This window comes from Epinephelus fuscoguttatus, linkage group LG13 (assembly GCF_011397635.1).
Source record: "Epinephelus fuscoguttatus linkage group LG13, E.fuscoguttatus.final_Chr_v1".
NCBI classification, from domain to species: Eukaryota; Metazoa; Chordata; class Actinopteri; order Perciformes; family Serranidae; genus Epinephelus; species Epinephelus fuscoguttatus.
Window position 1 is genome coordinate 28,164,419 of NC_064764.1, and position 19,789 is coordinate 28,184,207.

General features: G+C 41.1%; 1 protein-coding gene across 15 annotated transcripts in view; it reads left to right on the forward strand.

Annotated features, from left to right (window-relative positions):
- mcf2lb (mcf.2 cell line derived transforming sequence-like b) overlaps positions 1–19,789 on the forward strand; it is a 60,664-nt gene that overhangs the window by 16,777 nt on the left and 24,098 nt on the right. For 12 of the 15 annotated variants that reach the window (XM_049594447.1, XM_049594448.1, XM_049594449.1 and 9 more), the window contains exons 2-4: positions 9,471–9,554; positions 13,323–13,437; positions 17,541–17,631. In XM_049594447.1, the coding sequence (XP_049450404.1) occupies positions 9,471–9,554; positions 13,323–13,437; positions 17,541–17,631 (290 nt within the window). Of the gene's footprint in view, positions 1–2,968; positions 3,102–8,387; positions 8,414–9,470; positions 9,555–13,322; positions 13,438–17,540; positions 17,632–19,789 lie in introns of those variants that run through there. The other 3 variants (XM_049594450.1, XM_049594453.1, XM_049594451.1) reach the window with 3 other exon arrangements.

Here is a 19,789-nt window from a genome sequence, read left to right on the forward strand (position 1 = left end):
GATATCTGTCAGTCAGCTGTCCCTAATCAATATCTGTTAGCTACAGATGTTATCAGAAATAGTATCCAATCAATAGAGGAGAAGGCGGATACTCTGTATAGGTTTGATATGATTAAACGATTTGATTCTGAGGTCAGGTCATTTTTCCTGGAGAAATAAAAATGAAAACAGAACTTGGCACAGTTCACAAGGCTGTGCGATCAATAATGTTTGTCTAGCTGCAGGTAGGCTTTTAATTTATAATAGATGAACTCATGCAACCTTTGCCATATTACAAACAGATGCATTTCTTGAAGAGGGAGTGTAATTGATTTGCACTTCAGGTCATGACAGGTGGCGTCACTTCCAGTTTTGCACCTGCCAACTGTGTTATCAACCTGTGTATGAAAGGCACAGTTTACAAGATATTATTCACATGCCTATGTGATCATCTCTTTGTCTTTGTGTTCATGGACGTGGTAGAACAGTGTAATCTGTGCGTCAGCCTCAGAGGTCTCCTGCTGTCGCACAAGATTTAAAACCACCTGCTTCAGTGAACAGAAGCTGCAGAGGAGCATTTGTGATGTCATAAACTTGGCAAAGGTGTCGTGATGTCCTTGAGCTCCTCTCTGTCAGGGATTGTCAGGTTTTCTGGTAGTGCGTTCATAAACTTAAAGGCCCTGAAAAAACCCTATGATGCTGTATAACCCCCTTTATACCCAATAATGCAACAATACACAATATGTGTCAACTGTGTCCACACTGAGATGTGATTAAGATCTAATCAAAATGTGCTATTAATCAACACTCCAGTTGTACTCGTCACAGCTGGCACTATTGTTGGTGGAGTCTGTGCTAATGTTTGCATCTGCAGAATTTCTGATATCCAAAAATTAGAGCTATTGTTGTCCTTGGCTTTTCTGTTTCATGTGTTGAAATGTTCGTTGACATTGCAGCCATGACCATTTGCCCATTTCCCAATGCCACTGCACTGATAAAAGGCTGAGTTGCAGCATGAATTGCCAGGTTTTGCTTGAATACTTTGGTCGGACCAAATTTAAAGCAGACGCTTGATCTCGTTTTGACTCCATCCACGAATGTCTTGAACATCCATAAGCTTTCTTGCTGCTGTCTTACTGGTGCCATAGCTCGCTAACTGGCTAATGGCTGCTGCTTCTCAGGTTTGGAACAGCTGCAATGACATACATACCGTAAAACTTCAATTAAAAGCCTGGTCTTAATTAAACACACAGTCCCTTTTACTAGCCAGGTGTGGCTACACATTTCGACAAATAAAGGCCTCTCTCAATTACACACTTTTGTCAGTATGGAGATGCTACCGGTCGTTAGCTTGGCTACCCACTTGAGCTAACATTAGTTAGCTGTGTAGACTGCACAGACAAACTTTTGTCACTATGGAGATGCTACAGATCGTTAGCTTGGTTAAATTCCCCACAACTTAACTGTTCAGTTCATTTTACTGACACCATGAGCACCAGAGGAGACTGTAAAAAAAAAAAACGGTGGCCTTCTTTCTCTGAAGGTGTCAAAGTCAGAATATGTGTCAATTCCTCAATTACCCAGTAAGTTATTAATTTATCTTTAGTCCACAAGGGTCCTCAGATCAAAATAATCAAAGGGGTTTTTCATAAAAATCAATCCAAGTTGTGAGTATTGTTTTAACAGGATAAAGTGGTGTTGTGTCAGTATGCCGGGTGCTGTAATCCTCTCTGATGCCATGTATGTCAGAGCTAGATCAAATAAAAAATTCATATTTGATGTTATTCAAAGCCTAATTGTTATACACGTAATAGTCATACTGGTTCAAATAAACAATTTGATCATATTTCCCAACTTTGCTGAGCAACAGTTTTGTGTAAAAGGAATTAAAGGCCTGTTCCATATAGAAGCCTGTCCCAAATTTAGGCCTGTTAAGGTTGATGATTTAAGCAAATAATAGCCTGGGCTACTAATGGAAGTTTTACGGTAGTTGTTGAATGTGGATTGAAAACATAGGTGTATTTTAACTTGTGTTCAGTGAGGTCAGGACATGTCCCTGACCACTTCTGAAGGTGGTTCGGCCATCGGATCAGAATCTGTGCCTTTGGATGTATTTACACTTGTACTTTGATGTGGTCAAGCTCTTTCTGATTGCAATTCAATCACCCGAAACAACTTTGAATGCAAGGTGTTAAGGGGTTCTGTGCATCTCCCATATAGCATCACTGTTCTCCAGTAACTTCCTATCATCTACCTGTGGTCCTTGACTCATACTTATTCAGCAGCTACTTTTTAATGATATATCAAGTAGGAGGTAATTTGTGTCTTAGCAACTACTCAGAATTTTCTGTTTCCACTTCCTGTTTTTGATGACTTTTCGCGCTTGCTGCTATAGACGCACTTATAAATTGCTTTGGACAGAAGTGTTTCCTAAATGAATGTAATGTAATTTAATTACCATTCCAGTCAAGGTGGCACATGAAGGTGTAAATGTTTACTGGTTGGTAGGAATGTGGTCTAAAATCTTAAGGTTTGGTCTGTAAAATGGTTTAAAGTAATGTTAATTGTAAGAGTAGTAGTCCATGCAAAAACAGAGGTATGATCCTTTAAGTCACCTGAGTATCTAAAACCTTTGATTGATGTTGTTTAGACACAACAGGCATGGCACCAGCTGGTCTCAGAGGAAAAAGGTTTAAAGGAGGCAAGAGACTGAAAATGCCAGAGCAAGAAGATACACTTGAATGAACCCTGTCCTCAAACAGTTTGTGTGTGTGTGTGTGTGTGAGAGAGAGGGAGAGAGAGAGAGAGAGAGAGAGAGAGAGAAATGAACGTCAGTGTACTGATACCCTAAGGCCAAGTCACCTGATAGTTCCCATTGCCAAACAAAGAGTTAACAGCGAGACTTCTTGGTTTGTTTGAACTGGAGTCGGAGGAGGGTTCAAAGTAAAAGGGCTGTGCCTGTAAAAAGACAGACAGTCAGGATAACATACAGAACAAAGAGGGGAACGACATCCAAAGCAATGATGGATATTTCACGATACTGTGGGATGGACTGAGCTCCAGTGAGTTTGAAGCAAGACTAGGTGGATGTGCTTTGACCTGAGGCTGATGTCACAGGGCAGGTAGGATGCCATACAGGGAAAGTTGTTGGGACAGAATGAGTATTCATCCATATCCTTTATCAGTATAGTTAATGATATCTGATATCTGATCTGACTGATAGACCATATGTGTTTTTGGTATGACTGATGACAGACAATTGCCAGACAAATAAAAAGAAGGCATAGACTCTACTTGTTATCTATAAACTGCATCTAAACTGTACACTATCTTTTAAAGTAGCCATGAGCAAAAGTCCTCTGATTTCATATAATGTTTAGGGACAGAAGAGCCTGGTTGTAGGAGCCAGCTTCTACATCAGTCTCAATCCAAAGTCTTCGAAATCCGGAGCTTGAGCAGTGACTTGCAGCACCAAAAACCAACAAAAAAGGTGTCCTTTAATGTAGTCATGATACGCAGATAGTTGTTTTTGTAATTTAAGGGTGCCCGGAGGCATCAGGAGGAAACGTGGCAAGACAAGGATGATAGTTAAGGCAGCAAAAGTCTGACTAAGGCGGGCGGGCAGAAGGGGTGATGAATGGGTCCAACAAACACCACCTTTCAGCCAAGAGAGCGGTGCTCACATCCAGTAAGATTCTTCAGTTTTTTTCCTAAACCCAACCATGTGTGTTTGTTGTTGACAGAAAAATAAAAACGTAAATTCACCGTGTTGTACTAACATGGTACATTTATTTTGAAAGACACTGTATGTAAACGATAAATTTCCTGTGAAAACGAAAGTGTATTTTGAAAGAAGACAATGTATGTGACAGGACACGGTGTCCCAGAACGTCATCAACCAATGCACCCAATGTACCTTTCACATCGTATGTAGACGTGAAAAGTCCATGACCAAACGTCAGTATGTGATGAGGTCGGAGTGAGAATGTGTTGGACAGAAATGTCTTTGTGAGGGGGAAATTTGTGAGTAATTTCCTAAACTTAGATACGATACGACACGACACAATACCATACGATACGATACGATATGATATGATACGATACGATATGATATTTTACGGTATGATATAATGAGATGTGATGCGATACAATATGATACGATACTTTACTTTTATACAACTTATGGTAATTTTTTAATCCATAATGGTTATGAGCTTTACAAATATAAATTAAATAACATTTTGAAATCCAAAGAGACATTGACCTTCATAGAAACATGATGTGGTGTTTCTGTATGATTTGCTTCAGGACTACAGAGCAAACACAGCCACGGCTAAGATTAAAAGTCAATATTGCTCTGTTACTCTGACTGCTGTATGTTTGCACCCACGTTTACAGGTTCTGTCACTATGAGACACTCCCCTCCTGACTTTTCGGTCTCTATAGTTTCCCCTTGCATTGTTTCCTGACAATTTCTCCACATGTATTGTCATGGCTCCAGCCTGTTCTAACTGAGATCGAGTTAAAAATTCAGTTTGTGGATGCAGAAGAGCTACAGCTCTCTAACTCTGGGCATCTGGGTTGACTGAGAGTGCTTTCATACACGAAAAGTAAAAATAGTAAAGACCTGAAGAGGTCAGCGCTTTGTGTTTTTCATGAACTGTATGTGGTCTTTTAGCTTTAATGACATAGACGCCCACAGAGCCCCATTTGGCTGGAACTAGATATAAAATATGCACCTATCTTTAAACATCCGCTCAGCAGATGTGGTCTGTAACTGAGCAACTGGCATCAAATTCTGATGTTCCAGTTCATGGAAAGCATCCTAACACAAATGTTTGCACACCAAAAATGCCCTGAGGATCGATACTGGAAATGACTTTACCTTACTGCAACTTCTCACAGCAGTATCTGACCACAATGTAATCGTATTATCCTCAGGCGTCTCACTATGATGTCTTCGTTTTAAGAAACTGATCACAGACAGCTGTTTAGTTCAATGAGACATGAAGCTGATGAAACAGCACCAACCTCACATATCTTGTTTTCTTCTGGGGTATAAAAAAAGGAGGGGATGTATGTGTGTTGTGTTTATGAATGTTCAAGGTGGCTGCATGAATCCAGTGAAACAAATGTGAGTGATGTGAATGTTTATTTGTGCTTTTAAGGATGAGTAACCTATACAGAAGCCACAGGTGTAAACAGAGAGACACATAGCAAAGCAGCAGCTTTATAATCCTGTAGCAAATAACTGTACTTGTGCCAGTTTTCTGTATTGATCTGTTTTGCCTCTGCGCTGCACAGCTCTCATTTTCAAGTTGAACTGTGGCCAGTTCTCATTCAACAAGCAACACTGAAAAGTTCCTCAAATACAGATCAATGCATAGGCTGCATATTGTACGGGTGCTGTTAATGTTTACCGCATATTCATGAGGCCTAGCAGCTGGCTCACACAGCTGCTTCTCAGTGTAACCTACATCTTTTACACAGTCATTTTGACGCAGTAAATATCTCTAATTATGCTTTGTCATACTACTTACACCAAAATGCCCTGGTTTTCACATTATTGTAACAATTACCAACTTGTCATGGTATACAGTTTAGACAACTTTGTTTATCCCAGAAGGGCAATTCAATTTTACAGTCTGCCCATACCATACATAAACTCTGACAGATCAATCAGTAGTAGTATGTCAGAGAGAACAATACATGGACAAAAGATGCACATTGGCACCTTGTGCGGTCCCGTGCATACTGACTCACACATTTTGATGATTAACAAAGGTAAACACTGTCACCTGGCAAAAAAGTAATTGGATATAAGGCTGGGTATTGGTACTATTGGATAGAAATGATAAACTAATACCAAGTAGTATCTAGATCTATAGAAAATGACAGTGTATGGTTTTGCTCACAGCCAATCAGAGCAAGCGTTCTTCGATTTAAAGCAGTGTGTGATTGGCCCACTACTGCTACAGCTATGACCCCTACAGTCCTTCATGTGGTAAGGTCAAGAGCAGTGTATTTGACAGAGCTGGCAGCTCAGCGTGCCGAGATGCCACCAAAACAGTCCAAAGTATGGCTACCTAACACATTCTCACTCCGACCTTATCACATATTCAGGTCATGGACTTTCCACGTTTACGTACGATATGCAAGGTTCCCTGGGTGCGTTGGTTGTTGACATTCTGGGATGCATGGTAACATGCATTGTCTTCTTTCAAAATACACAACGTTTACATACAGTCTCTTTCAAAGTAAAGGAGCTACGATGGTACAACACAGCGAACTGACTTTTTTTTTCCTTCAACAACAAACACACATTGTTAGGTTTACACAGCAAAAACACGTGGTTAGGTTTCGGAATAAAAAACAGGGTTCGGCTTTAGAATTTTACACAACACGAACACCACTCTCTCGGTCAAAGGTCGATGTTTGTTGGACCCATCCACTACCCCTGCTGCCTGCCCCACTTGGACTTGGACTTTCGCTTTTGTCCTTGTCCCGCCGGGTTTCCCTCTGATGCTGCCGGGCACGATTTAACTCTAACAGCAACCGGCTGCGTTGGTTTCTGATGCCGCAAGTCACTACCCAAGCGCTGGATTTCAATGGCTTAGGAGTGGGACCAGGCCTGGCTATACTACATGCCTGTGGTGTCTGATGGCATTTTACACAAGTGAACGCAAATGATGGGCATCAAATAAAGTTAGAAAAAAGGTATCATGACATACTCTATTGGTATCAATATCACTTTGAAGGTACTGGTTTTCGCACTTTTCTGACACAATTCCAAACTCTGTAGGCTAGACTACGAATGTCCCTCTTTGCCCTGTGAGTGTCTGCTGCCTCCAGTTTGATCCCTGGTATAACCAGAACCTCCATCTCCTCCTGCAGTAATGAACCTTAAATCTGATTATTTTAATCCTTATGAGGGAAGTCCAGTCGGGGGATGGAGTGAGGGGACCAACAGAGCCTGTTAATCTATCAGGACTGTGTGTTATCTACAACAGAACAGATCTGTGGGATCAGACTGCAAGTTTCCACTAACCTTAATGTACAGTAACATTACTGTTGTATATATATTTCCCAGAAAATGTATGCTGAAAGCTTAGATGAAATGGCGTTTTGAGAGTATCTTCTTAAGATTTTTTTGGCATTTTGCCTTTATTTGAAAGGACCGCTTTAGTGAAATCAAACCTGTGGTTGCTGCAGTAAGGACATAGTCTTTGCACATGGTACGCCTGCTCTACCAGGTGAGTTACTGGGCAGCCAGAGAGTATCTACCTTCAGTGCTGTCATGTATTTCGGAGTGAAACAAGATAAGCAGGCAGGATATTAGATTGAGAGGAATTTGATTTGACCATTGAAAAGTGGGTCTGTCATAACAGTGAGGCCATTACGGTGTACACTAATGACATATAGTGGTATCCATCAAGGAGGGAGAGAGACAAAGCCCAACCTACAGTGTGCTCCATGTAGTTGCTGAAGCAGTCCACTAAAAATGCCTTTTGCATAATCTTGAGCTGTCACAGATACCGCTTTCCTCGGAGTGAATAAATTCTGGCCAAAGGGCCCTTAACTACTAGCCTGGAAATCCAGACCCAAATCTAGAAAGATTTAGGGTCTGGCCATGAGTAATGAAAATGGCCCAACTCGAGGGGCGGCACCAAGCATGCATTTGTAAATATTACTGCACGCAATTGGATAACACTACGACTAATCAGAACAATACACCGGGTGATGTATCCAGAGCTTAGCTACCAGCGGAGCTAACTGGTAGATTAGACTCTTGCTGTATCCGGTCGGCAAAACAGCAAAAACATCCTTCTTGCAAAGGAAAGACTCAAGCGCCGTCTTCTGTTCCTCTTTTAGAGAAAAAGCCAAGTCTAACTCGTTCACTGTAGCGGCCAAAGCTGTTTCAAACAACTGGTGTTCATCCATAGCCATCTTGCAATGCCCACTGATTCCAGACTTCGTCGTCGCAGCGCTGTCATCATCTGTTTAGCTCGCCTCTGGCCCGCCGATATCAGATACACCGATGTGATTGGTGCAGCTTGGTTTCATGGGCATAGATAATGAGCATCATTACTGATTGCCAGAGTGACTCGCTGGGCAAATTCAAATTGTGCTCTCGCGAGAACTCTGGATTTCCAGGGTACTTGACTACAGTATTTTGGGGAAACTAAGACACACCAACGTAGCATTTTGTTGCTAACCAGCTAACTTAAAGATGCAGCTATGAGCTGGAAAGATGCTCTGTTCATAGAACTAAGCAGTCTATGCAGCTGAAAGAAGCAAATACTTTTGAGATTGGTGCTATACAACCAGTGAAAATAGAGAAAAAGGACTGTGGCATTGCGTTTGCTCAAGAGGTCGAAAACGTACAAATGCCAGAATGCACTGTGCTGTACTGGACCAGTAAACGCTCCCACTGGTGGGTGATGTAATGCATGATTAGACATTTTTTTTCCACTGGAAACAATATGGCAGCCCGCTCATAATAAGTGATCTCAAATTACATTTAAACTGTTAGCTTGAATATGTTTCTGAAAACGTGAGGCGTGAAATGGACAACGCAGTAACAGAATCTTGCTTCGTATTTGATCAACACTGCTTAGCTTTATCATCTGATCTCTGTTTTGACTCTACAGGAGATGATTGATGAGTGGATGTCATGATATTATTGGTTGAAACCGACCCTTTCGCTAAGTCCTGTCCCTTTGTGATGGTCCGACAAGCTGTCGGAGTAAGCATGGAGCCCACACTGTAACTAACTGCACTCCCTGAAGAAATATTATCATATGTTTGGAGAAATGAAACAGTGATTCCAGAGAGAAGCAGACAGAGGGGTCTACAGTCTGTGTTTGAAGGATATATCCAGGATGTCAAACTGACTCAGCAGCAACAACAGGTTAAAAAGACAAAGATAGTTAGAAGCTAAAGCCCAACTATAGGCTACAGATCACAGTGTAAAAGTGAACCACCACATCACTGCTGATCGCCACACAAGACAATGAATATAAAGGGAAACTTTGCTGATATTGAACCAGCTGTGTGGCATCACAGTGTGTGCAGATGAACGGCAAGCTATGTTATAATTGGCTGGTCTGCATCGGGGGCGGGACTTGCTGAAGAGTTAATTGGTTGGTATTACATAAGTACACGCCATATTTTGTATTTAAGAAAGAAAACATTTTTGGCACATATTGTTAAACAGGTGCACAGCTTGACTGGGGATGTGATCTTAAAGGGTTAAAAAAGCATTTTCCATTTAATCAACTTTACGTTTGAATCTTGCATCTCTGTAGCAAGTGTGGGAAAGCAGCTTGTTATATTGCCTACAGTGTATTAGCTGCTGGTGTGTGTGTAAAAGGTGCCAGATAAATCCAAACAAACAGACTGATTAAACAGACCTGAGAAACTGCCTCCAGGCTCCCTCCTCATCTTCAGCTCTGACGTCACTGATGTTTGCCTTTCTCTGTTTTCTCCAGATGAGATCATGCAGCTGGACAGCAGTCCCCTCCGTGCTGCTGACATCACCCCTGACCTCAAGAAGCAGTTTGCCTTCCTCTCAGGTGACTCTTGTAAATCTTTCTCTGTCTGTCTGTGTGTGGGGGGGCGTACGGGGATTTCAACTTATTCACTGTCTGTCAGTTTATTTCTTAATTAGCACAGCACTAATCATCTGTCTCGTCCCTGCCACCGGAGGAATCATTTATATTTTAACTACACCACTTGATATTTGCATAGTTAATGTGAACTGTTTTCTCCTGGCAGTTAGGATTTGCTATTCAAATGTCACCTCCCTCTTTTTCCTCTTCGCTGTTTGTCAGGTCTTAGTCCAAATACCCACTGCCTTCCTGCTACTGTTATCTTATCTGTATTTCAGTCACTCTCTCTGTGTGTCTAGTTCATCGTAAAATTCATGTTTTATATCTTTTTATGACATTTGAGGCACCTCTCCCAGAGATTACCAGATATCTGTGACACCTATTATATCCTCTCTGACAGTACTGTAAATATTCCCAGTGTGTCAGAGGTGACCTTGTGGCGGCAGCAGCGGTCGGGAACCATTTTGCAGACAAATATCTAAGCAGACGTTGAAAGCATGACCATGCACTTGCTGTTGCTATAGTGACGAGAGAAGAAAAGGCAGACAGATTGATATTCCGATCACATGCGCTGACAGAGCAGCTGTTTCACACAGCGAGGAAGAGAGTGTGTGTGTGTATGTAAGACGTGATGAGCGCACCAGTCACTGTGTACAAATGTGTTTCACCTCTTTTTCCTCACATCATTTTTTAGATTTCAGTTTTTTATTCCGTCCTCATTTGTTGTGTCGTCTACTATTGAGTCTTTTTTCTTAAAGGACCCTTAAAACATATTTTCTCCATCTGCTCCTTATCATGAGCGATGGGGGAACACACACCTTTCTGCTGACATTAAAACAGTTTTGGTTTATTTTACAGGAGAATTTTAATTTATTCATGTTTTTTCATGTGTCCTCTTCACTAGTTTGAGGTGGGCGGGGCTGTAATGAAAGAGATGTCACACAGATGCTTCTGTGCACCAGTCAGGGTCATTCTGTGTTAAATCAGATAAGGGTTGTTATTTATATTTTACATTTTGCATACTTTCCTTTAAAGCTTAAGGCCCAGACACACCAAAGCGACATCAACTGCTGCATTGCCTCCTCTTGCTTGTGTCTCAGCCAAAAAGTTGCACATGAATAGACCCTTTTAGAGCCAACATCACAGTGATGTCAGTTTGTTAGCTGGAGGCAAAACATGACTCTCCACCACAGGGCTGTAGGCTACATAGGAGTCATAAAATGTCATGGCTCAAAACCAGCTGCCACTGCCCATCGACAAAAAGAAAGACAACTATGGTTAAATGTGATAAGATGGACTGGACGGAGGTGATCATCAAAAATGCTCTAATGTCATATCAGGTTAGGGAGAAAGTATTTCCTGTTGTAGGGATGACTAACGTTATATGTATTAAGCGTTATCATGTCCAACTCATCAGAAACTGGGGAGGTATTAAGAGGAATACTGGATTTCTCCATAATGCTAACTTTTTAGCACATTAGCTAAGGTTAGCTTTGATAGCAAAACTAACCGGAGGAAACTGTTCCAAGTGTCGTCCTCCTTTGTAAGATTGGCATAGTAATCAATCACAAAGCTTCCTGTGACATCATCCATCCACTGAGTGAGAGCATACTGGTCGGCCAGTCTGGACCCGTTGGTCAGTGTTTACTTGTTCAAGTAACACTCGTGGTCCCGGAGAGTGAGTGACCAGACCTGTTGAGTTCGTAAATTCAGTCTGATGCTCTACACTAAAATGAGAGCTATGTGGGTCGAAAAAACTGAGCGTTATATTTTTATATGAATTAACGAATGGTTAAGTTAATCACACGTTCACTCTGCTCAGAGTTCTGCTGCTCTGTCTCCCCAGTCAGAGTGCCCAGAGAGTGCGGAGCTCTGGATAACCGATGGTACATTCTGACGGCGTTACGAATTTACGAGCAGTACAGTTTGTGCCGGAATATTTCTGAATGCACCACTTGCATCATCTTCCTCCATGGTCTAAGACAAGTCAGCAGAACTTGCTATCTAGGCTTGGCTAATATCTGTGGAGAATTGTTTTGCCTCTAGCCCAAAAAAGGCCTTACTGTTCACTAACAGTAAAAGGGCCTGTACACCACAAAGACTACAGCCAATGGCCAACTAGCACCTATGTTAAAAGAAATAACTCTCCATACCATCAGGCGGTAGTAATCTGTATTCATTGTTCAAAAAGCAAAACTGGAAAACAGACAGGACTCAAGGATTCAAGATGCTAGTTAGCAAATTAGCATATTACAACACAACCTGATGTTGAAAGAGCAAATTAAATATTTGCCATGCACAATTACGAATCATTTGTGCTGAAGAGCCCAGTGGCTAAAAACGTAATCTTACGTAATATAACAAATTTGTTTTGATCTCCTCCCTCTTGACTTTAGCAGTTTGTTTGCTTCCCTAACATTTCTCTTCTTGCGCACTGAGCTGAAATCCCCAATCAGAGGGATTTTATCCACCGACAGACTCCGCCAACAATTCAGCTGCTGAATCGGCTAACAAAAAGTCAAAAGGGTCACCACTAAAAGTAAGGCGACAGATGTTCACCGATGGCCAGGCATTGACCAACCGCCAACCATTTGCTTTGAGTGTCAGGTTCCTTGTGTTTATGCTATTTACGACCAAAAAGGTATTCTGTAAGAAATAAATAAGTAAATAAATAAATAAATAAATAAAATAAAAAAGGCAGAATTTTGACTTTTTTTTATTATCACTGGAATTTTTTATAATTTTTCAACCTAAAAAAAACATCATAATTAGGAAGCCATTTTAGGGTGTCACACAAAAGACCTACCTGTAGATCCCCTTTAACGTTAATTATCTGGGTCCTAGGAATCAGTTCACATCACCATTTTGATCTAAAAACGACAATAAATTGTAACCTTGGCTTGCCATATATCAGATTCTGACGGCATTAAAGCCCTTGAAATTTAGCAGCAAATATGAAATTGTCAACATTTATATAGTTTGAGCAAACAGCTGGGGCCCCAAAAACCACCAAATTTGCACTTTTTCCATTTTCAAGGGCCATGATTAAAAGTCTGACATATCCTTTATGTTTGATTGTTGCTTATTTATTTGCAAATTGAAAATAGATTCCTAAAATGTAAAACCAGGGGTTTTAAGGTAAAAACTGGGTTGAAGATGGGGGCACAAGAGGGCAAGATGAGTTCCAATCAGTTTATTTTTTAGCATTTATTATTAAATTGACTGTTGACTCTATTCTTCCCTTTTTCATACATTTACTATTTTAGAATCCTAGTTATCTTAAAGTCAACAGTATAACTGGAAGAAAAAACATTTATGTCAAACCTCTGGCTGTCTTTGTTGGTTGTTTTAACATGGAGGCGTATGAGACTAAATCATTTATTATAATGGATAATTTGTGTTTTGTGTACAGCCTCCAGTCATCAGTGATAAAGCTGTAGCGTCAGTGCCCCCATGTGGGCACAGCTTCTTCTTCATCAGTGCTCTTTTCCTTTTAATCTAGCTGTAATATATCACAAGACTTGTCCTTGTCAAATTGATTGACAGAACCTCCAATTAAGAGGCTGACAGCATGACATTTATGATCAGTTTAAATGGTTTTGTCTTTGCCACATATATTATGTATATAATCTTAAATGCTATACTAGCATGCAACATTCTTATGGCGATACACATGTAATTCCTATGTTCATGCAGGGAATATTGATGTTCCTCTGTTTTTGTGTTTTCTAGGAGGTAGAGGCGATAATGGCAGCCCCATCATTGTGTTCCCAGAATTCCCTGCATTCGGAGAGATCACCGATGGAGAGTTTCACAACGTGCTGACCTATCTGACGAGTGTGCCCAGGTAAAGTCCCTCACTGACACACACAAATCAGAGATCGTTGTATGTGATTTAACAATAGTCACGCCCCCTTTCTTACCTCTTGTATCACCACTGATTTTCCTCTATCTCAATATCCTTCATCGGCACTTTTTAAACACCATCCTGTTGTCACCAGCAACCCGTTTTCTTCCTCTTGATGCAGCAGCACAAGGCTGATAAAGAGTCTGTGTGGGGGGATTGATGTATTGAAGTAAGATAGGCAGATGAAAGTTTAGTTTATGAAGACACCAGTAGGTGGCAGTGGATACTTAAACACTGCTTAAAGATGGAGGCTCCAGAGGATTTGTGCAGTGGTTGAGACAGCCACTGTAATCTGTCGGGGCAAAGTGATTCCTTTATTAATAACATGGCCAATTAATAATCCAGGGTCTTTATCAGCCCTCTGCAGACTGTCTTTGTCCACACGGATAGACCAGAGCAGATAAGGGGGGAGGGGAAATACACAAAGCCATCCTTTTCTCCAACTGTTCCTCCAAAAAAAAACCCAACCCATCTCCCATTTTTATGTATATTTTTATGTTGTTGTTTTTTATATTTCCTCACTGTTTAGTCTTGTTTCCACTCGATTTAGCTCCCCCCTTAGCTGTCCCACGTTTCCGTCATCGTGCCCCATGACTGGCAAAGTGCATAAAAATAGAAACTGCAGCGATTCTGACTGTTTGAATCTGAATAATGCATACAGACAGCTGAGCAGAGCTGTGTCCTGGAGTGTTTATGCTTGTGTGTGTGATGAATTCACATGAACACCTGTTCAAACAGGCATGTGTCTGCTTTAGGACACACATGTGCTCATGTTTAATATGTCAGAAATGCCTTTTTTTGTGTCAATAAGTTAAGAATGAATCAATATTTCCTATTCCTATATCCTATTTTTAATGGGTTTTTCCATGTTTAAAAAACCTGCACATGCCAATTTTGGTGCAATAAGGGTATAAATTAACCTTTATGGTCTGACTGTTGAGGTTTCCAGTTACCTGAAGGAGGGTCATCCACAGAGGTGAGCCTCAAGCTGTTCTGAATACAGAGGCAGATGGCTGGAGCTACCTGAGGGACTGACACCCCCAACGGGGCGCACAGTCCACAGCCAGGTTCCAGTGTCCTACAACTGTGTATCGTGCCCTTCAGCAGCTGCTGCCAGTTTGAAACAAATACCTCTGGATCAATATTAAAGGCAGACATAATTTCTAATGTTGATTTCATTGTACCATATCTGTGCATGCTGGTTATCATATTATATATTGACTGTAAAGCCAAGATGTCTTCAGTGCTTAATTCATTTAATTTCTGGATCCTAATTTGTTTACTTAAGGCTTTGCATTTATAAACATGGTCTTTTATCAGACCATGTTCCCATCTCTCTCCTTTCTCATTGGCTTTGCAATTGCGTGCGTGCATGGATCTGGCATTGCTGATTGGTTTTATGTTAAAAAGATACAGTCAACATGCACATATCCCAGAGCTGAAACACACTCTGCCCTCATGGCTTATTTAATCTGTTTTTAATTTAATATACCAGCGCTCTAATGTTCAAGTAGTCACCCTCTCTGCTCTCTTTAGTCCAACAGAAGACGGGGAGGGTATTGCAGTGTGTGTGTGTGTGTGTGTGTGTGTGTGTGTGTGTGTGTGTGTGTGTGTGTTGCCACGTCTGCATATGCTTTCATGCAGTAAATTTCCCTCCTCACTGGATCGCCTGTGGGCAGAGCTTTTTCACAAGTCACAGCTTAACACTTAACACTGTCCTGAGAAATCCAATTATTATTAGGACACTCATGCATGTGCGGCAGCAGCATCACCAGGCTGTGTCTATGAATATTTGAATATTACAGTTTATATGTGAGACGGTGTCTGTTTATGATACAAAATGATAACTATACAAGACATTAAATCATTTAAAATGTCCATGTGCCCATTTCTGTCCTTTTATACATTTTAAATTATCTGTCTGTTAGAACCAAAATTCTTGATTATTTTTTTGTTTATTTTTAGGGTATAGTGTACTTCATCAAAATTGACATTTTTTAAAAGCTAAAGTAAAATGTGCTATAGCCTAATTTAGTAATTTATAGTCCCAGTATGATTAAAATAGGCAATGAAACACACAGAGCAGATAAAATCAAATACTGTATTATTTGTACGGCTGCATAATTTATCGAAATATTATCCAAATCGTACCAAAAAATTAAGAGCAAAAATTACCATTCCCACTAAAATTGTAATTCATATAGCAATGGCAGTGTCTCTTAAAGTAATTGCAATATCACTGTCATTATTATTGTTATTTTATTTTCATTTGATTTATTTTTTATTTTATTTTAATTTCATTCAGTGATTTTATTTTATTTTTTAATTTAATCTAATTTAATTGTAATTTTTAAATTTAATTTAACTTAATTTAATTTTTATTTTTATTTGATTTGATTTAATTTATAATTTATTTTAATTTCATTTACGTCAATTTAATTTTAATTGTAATTTTAATTTTATTTTATTTTAATTTCATTTAATGTTTTTATTTTATTTTTATCTTTTTAATTTCATTTCATTTTAAGTTTAATTTAATTTATGTTTATTTAATTTAACTTTATTTTTATTCTTATTTTTTTATTTAGTGCATATTGTGCAGCCCTAATTATTTAATATTTGTTGAAAATCAAATAGGGGACTAGTTGTGTGACACACACAACACACAGTGTGAGACGTTATCTTTCAGCGGTGACAGCAGAGTGCCATTTCATCCTGTACTTCACATTTTCTTTTTTCAGCCTCAGGTGCTCCATGTTCACCATAAACCACCCTCTCATCTCAGCAGCCGTAAATGTCTTTGAGGCAGTAAAAGCTCTTGTCTGCTGTCTTTCTCCTCCTCCTCCTCCTCCTCCTCCTCCTCCTCCTCCTCCTGCTCTGCGGCTGAGATGTAAAGCAGTTTGTGTTCTGAAAGCCCGAGTGGCTGTGGATGATTGAGCCTGGAGCAGAAAAGTGGGGATGATGGAGGAAGCACACAGGAAAAGATGAAAGAGGGAAAGTGCAGAGAAAAAGGACGAGATCGCTGCTGTGAATATAAATATTACAGTGAGGTAAAGCAGAGACGCAGACATGATTAGCATTCTGTACTTTCCTAATAAATGAAATCCTCATGCTTACAGTAGCGTCCTCTGTAGTCCTGCCCCTCCCCCCACATCTGTAAAGATCTGCTGACTGGCGACTAGAGCTGCTCATCACTGTGCAGTCATCCTGTGATAGGTTCGTTTCTCTGTGGCTCCAAGTGTCTCATTGGATGGCAGACAGATGCAGTGTGGAGGGAAGGAGGGGGGGCTGGCTGGATGCTGTGGTGGTCTGAAGCATTTGGCTCCCTCCCCTTCAAACAGTGCAGCACGCTGGGATCTACCTCTGAGACACATCCCCTTCTCCTGTGTTTTCATTTTGGCTTTATCATCCCAAGGACTGCTCTTTTTATCTGCTGCCACCCTGGTTATACAGAATGGTGGACGTGAAGGAGGATACCTGAGGATTACTGGGATGTTTCTGCAAGAGAGGTCCTGGCAGTGCTGAGGTACTCAGGCACCTTCGCTGTAGGTGCATCATGTTTAAGTAGCCACAGGGGAGTCTGCCGGTGAGCGGCGGCTGTCATTGATTGTTGGCGGTGTGTAAACCACACAGCCCTCCTGTCTCCTGGGACCAGACAGGACAGCAGGGGGAAGAAGGGGGTGCAGTGGGAGAACTGGGGGCTGATGGCCAAGTAATCTGGAGGTGCTCCACGGTATCTCCTTTTATAGACTGCACCAGCTGTCTGAGAAGATAAAGAGCTGCATAACAAAACACTGAGCTGTGAACAAGCTCTTAAGTTCCTCCACTGTTTCAGTGTACACAAGTCGACGGAAAACTACATGTATGTTTTATGTCTTTGTTTTTGCTCTTCTGTGTCCCAGAGTTTGTAGACCCAGGCAGTGTGAGGTCAAAGCTGATGTGATCTCTTCTCACCATTCATTGTGCTGTTAAATCAAGCTTCATCTATTCAGTGTACCACAGTTTCATTTGAGTTTAACATGTCGCCTCTCTGTGTTTTCCAGTTTGTCTTCAACAGGCGTGGGATTCATCCTGGTCATCGATCGCCGGCAAGACCGATGGGCAGCTGTCAAGGGGACCCTGCTTCGCATCGCAGTAAGTTGCTCTTTGTGTGAGCACATGTGACCATGCACTTAATTTAAGGGTATACTATGCAGGATTGTAAACATGCTTGCCAGTGAGACAGACAGTAAAACCAAATCCCAGATGCACTCTCATTTGGCGTTTTGGCTCTCTATATTTGTGTCTTTTCAGCTGTGTCTCTTGGGTGCCTGCAGCTTACTGTCTGGCACCTGGTTGTTGCCTTTTAAGAAAGCCCCAATCTCACCTGAGTTCGCTGGGATGCGCACTTAAATGTTCCGCACACAGAAATTAAGATAATAGAGGCAGAGGGCAGAGTCTCTGCAGTGATAATTAAGAGGGATTACCTCTGTATGAGTCTATACATTGTTGGGGTTTTTTGTGTTTTTTAGGAAAAACCTACGTAGTATACCTTTAATGTCTTTGTGTCTGTGTGGGGGTGAAATGAGAGGTCCTAGTTTTAAAGGCAGTGGCCTTGCAACCAAAGAAAGGGAGGCCAGAGAGAGCTGTTTGAGCGTCCCCGTCTCTCTTTCTCAGCTCACAGCACCAATATCACCTCCACCCTGGGGGGGAGGTTGATATGAGCCAGCCTCATCCTTGAACTCTATCCCATCACATCACAGCTTGCCATGTGTTTCCATAGCTACGGGGACAAATAAACAGTCACATGCCAAAAAAAAAAAAGGCGGAAGGAGAGGTTTCTTTTGTTCACTCGTTCATTTCAGTGTTATCACATCTGCATCAGATTGTTTACTGTTGAGAAACAACAGATGTATTTACACACTGCAAAATGCCAAAACAAAATTAAGATACTGAGTCTGCTTAATTAATGGAAAACTAATAGTCAGTCTGGTTTAAGGACTCATGTTGTGTTTCAGGCAACACATTCTCACTCCAACTTTGTCACATATTGACGTTTGGTCATGGACTTTCCACGTCCACATACGACGTGAAAGGTACCCTGGGTGCGTTGGTTGTTGACGTTCTGGGACACCGTGTCAAGTTCTGCGTGTTAAATGCATTGTCTTCTTTCAAGATACTGAAATTTAACATTTACATATAGTCTCTTTCAAAATAAACGCACTACGTCAGTACAACACCAATGATTTATGTTTTTTTCCTTCAACAACAAAAGCATGTGGTTGGGTTTAGGAAAAAAGAATCTTACGGGACACAAACACCCCTGTCTTGGGTGAAAGTCGGTGTTTGTTGGACCCATCCACCACCCCTCCCGCCTTAACTTTTGTCCTTGTCCTGTCGCGTTTCCCCCTGATGCCGCCAAGTGCTATTAAACTATAACAGCAACCGGCCACATATGCCAGCGTTTCTGAGACCGCAGGTCACTGTCCGAGTGCAAGGACTGACTTCGGAGTGTTATGTGTTATGTGCAATACATGAATAGCTGATGTGCAATACTGCTGTGTAGTATCTGTTTTTATAGTGTATGCTTTTCAATTCTCCTGGACTATTATTGTAAGGCAGCAATGCCTGTGCAGCTCCTGAGTCCGAGACGAATTTCCCTATGGGGATAATAAAGTGTATCGTATCGTATCACACAGTATCGTACCGTATCGCATCGCATCGTACTGTATCATATAGTATCGTATCGTACCGCATCGTACCGTACCTTACCGTACCGTGCCGTACTGTATCATATCATACCGTATCGCATTGTACCGTATCATATCGTATCATACCGTACCTTTCCGTGCCGTGCCTTGCCGTGCCGTACCGTATTGTATCGTACCGTACCGTGTCATACTATACTGTACCGGATCGCATTGTACCGCATCATATCATATCGTATCGTATCGTACCATACCTTTCCGTGCCATGACGTGCCTTGCCGTGCCGTACTGTACCGTATCGCATCGCATCATACCGTACCGTACCGTACCGTACCGTATCATATCATATCATATCGTATCGTCCCTTACCTTACCGTGCCATGCCGTCCAATATCGCATCGTACCATATCTCATCGTATCGCATCATATCGTATTGTATCATAACACCTCTTTCATTGCCACTTAGTGCTTCATCGTACCTTGTTTTGAGACAGAACTAATACTAGTCATGTCATTTATGTGGCTGAATAAAATGCAGTGGTGGAACATCAGAAGTAATCAGGGCTCTGCTTTTTTTTTTCTCAATTCAAATCTTCCAGTCTTCT